This window comes from Physeter macrocephalus, chromosome 10, assembly GCF_002837175.3.
Source record: "Physeter macrocephalus isolate SW-GA chromosome 10, ASM283717v5, whole genome shotgun sequence".
NCBI lineage: Eukaryota > Metazoa > Chordata > Mammalia > Artiodactyla > Physeteridae > Physeter > Physeter macrocephalus.
In genome coordinates, this window is record NC_041223.1 from 84,261,140 (window position 1) to 84,263,070 (window position 1,931).

Sequence of the window (1,931 nt, forward strand, 5' to 3'; positions counted from 1 at the left end):
TGCTCCGCAATGGGAGAGGCCACAGCAGTGAGAGGCCCGTGTACCGCAAAAAAAAAAAAAAAAAAAAAAAATCAAGAGGCGGGATTAGATGATTTCCAAGTTCTCTACCAACTCTGCTCTTTTGTGAGTTGACCTGGAACTTCCCAGCCACACGCAAGGGGACACGGTGCCCACTGGCCCAGCTGAGTTGTTCACTTTGTTGTCTCTTTGCCGTCTTTCTTCCTTTTGTTCTTTCTTCAGTGGTTGGCCCTTTGGTGAATCTTCTGATGGGGGAAAAGGGTTGTTATTGTTGGTATTTTCTTGCTCAGTGTAATTTGGAGGACTGTATAAAGTGTATTTTATGTAATTTTTCCCCCCTTTTCACCAAGGTTGTCAGCTTTTGTTTTAAGATGTTTCCTTGAAGCTGATCCTTACATAGATATTGATCAGAATGTGTTACACAGAGCATATACTTGGCTCAAAGGACATCAGAAATCCAGTGGTGAATTTTGGGAGCCAGGAAGAGTGATCCACAGTGAGCTTCAAAGTGGCAATAAAAGTCCAGTAACCCTTACGGCTTACATTGTGGCTTCTCTCCTGGGATATAACAAGTATCAGGTATTCAATCTTTGATAAATAATGGGTGGAAAACCACAAGGAAGGTAGGTCTTGATGGGTCAAATACACGTCTGGAAACTTAAAGGATTTTGCAATATTCCATCACATTTGAAGTCTCGAATTTGAGTACTCTTTCGCTTTGCATTTGTGGCCAGATTCCAACAGCTGAGAAAATATACTTTCCCCTCAATTTAGAGCTTCAACACCTGAGGTCATATAAGAGAAGTATCTTTCTCAGGCTATATTTTATGCCCTCATCTTAGTTGGTGATAGTCAATTGGGAGAAACACTAGCAAAAGCGCCACTTCTTATTTTTTATTCCCTCTACGGAAAGGTGCCTATTTGCGTGTGGAACCTGAAAAGCAATGTTATTTTTAAAATACACGGCAGATCATTAAATGTCCGTGATCAGGGGTGATTCCAATTGCCTAGGACAAAGTCAGGTGCTTAATAGACACTGAAATTGTTTTTGAATGAATGTTTGAACATACTTTTTATTTCAATATGTTGGTAACAGGTTATTTTGAAGAGTAAAATATATATTTTTTCTTTCCAGCCTAATATCGATGTGCAGGAGTCTATCAACTTTTTGGAGTCTGAATTCGATAGAGGACTTTCAGACAATTACACCCTGGCTCTTGTAACGTATGCGCTGTCATCTGTGAGAAGCCCTAAAGCCAAGGACGCTTTGAATATGCTGACTTGGAGAGCAGAGCAAGAAGGTAACGTGTGCAACCCGTTCTGCATTATGAAATGTGTAAAGGGTGTGAGAAAGTTCTGTACACCAGGTGCGAAGCTGATTACATTTATATATTCTGAATGGGATTAAGATGAGATACAAGTAAGATCAGGAAGGGTTGACATGGCCATCTCGCTGCTGCTCTCCCCAAGAGTTTTCTAGAGAACTTGGGGCCTTGGGTTTTTCCTTCTTTTAGGTATGTTCTGCCGTGTGTCAGTTACCCTTTGAATCGTCTGATGCCATTTCTGGTTGGGTGGCCTTGAGTGATCATTAAGGCCTTGGTTTTTGGAGAGACTTGGGCTCAAATTCTGGTTCTGTTACTTACCTTTCGGAGCTTCAGTTTCCCTGTCTGTAAAATGGGAGTAACACCTGCTTTAGGGTTGCTGTGAGGATTAAATGAGATAATGTGCAGGGCTTACCACGTCGCAGGTGTTCGAAAATGTGAATTAAAATGCTAACAGAAATGCAAATGTCAAAAAATGCTGTTAGCTGTATGATTTTTTTTTTTTTGCGGTACGCGGGCCTCTCACTGTTGTGGCCTGTCCCGTTGCAGAGCACAGGCTCCGGACGCGCAGGCTCAGCGGCCATGGCTCAC

The 1,931-nt window shown here is 42.1% G+C and overlaps 1 protein-coding gene across 1 annotated transcript in view; it reads left to right on the forward strand.

The window, feature by feature from the left end:
• Nucleotides 1-1,931, forward strand: part of CD109 (CD109 molecule) — a 133,182-nt gene that overhangs the window by 112,554 nt on the left and 18,697 nt on the right. The window contains exons 25-26 of the mRNA XM_024132947.3: nucleotides 369-597; nucleotides 1,154-1,319. Coding sequence (XP_023988715.1) covers nucleotides 369-597; nucleotides 1,154-1,319 — 395 coding nt within the window. The remainder of the gene's footprint in view (nucleotides 1-368; nucleotides 598-1,153; nucleotides 1,320-1,931) is intronic.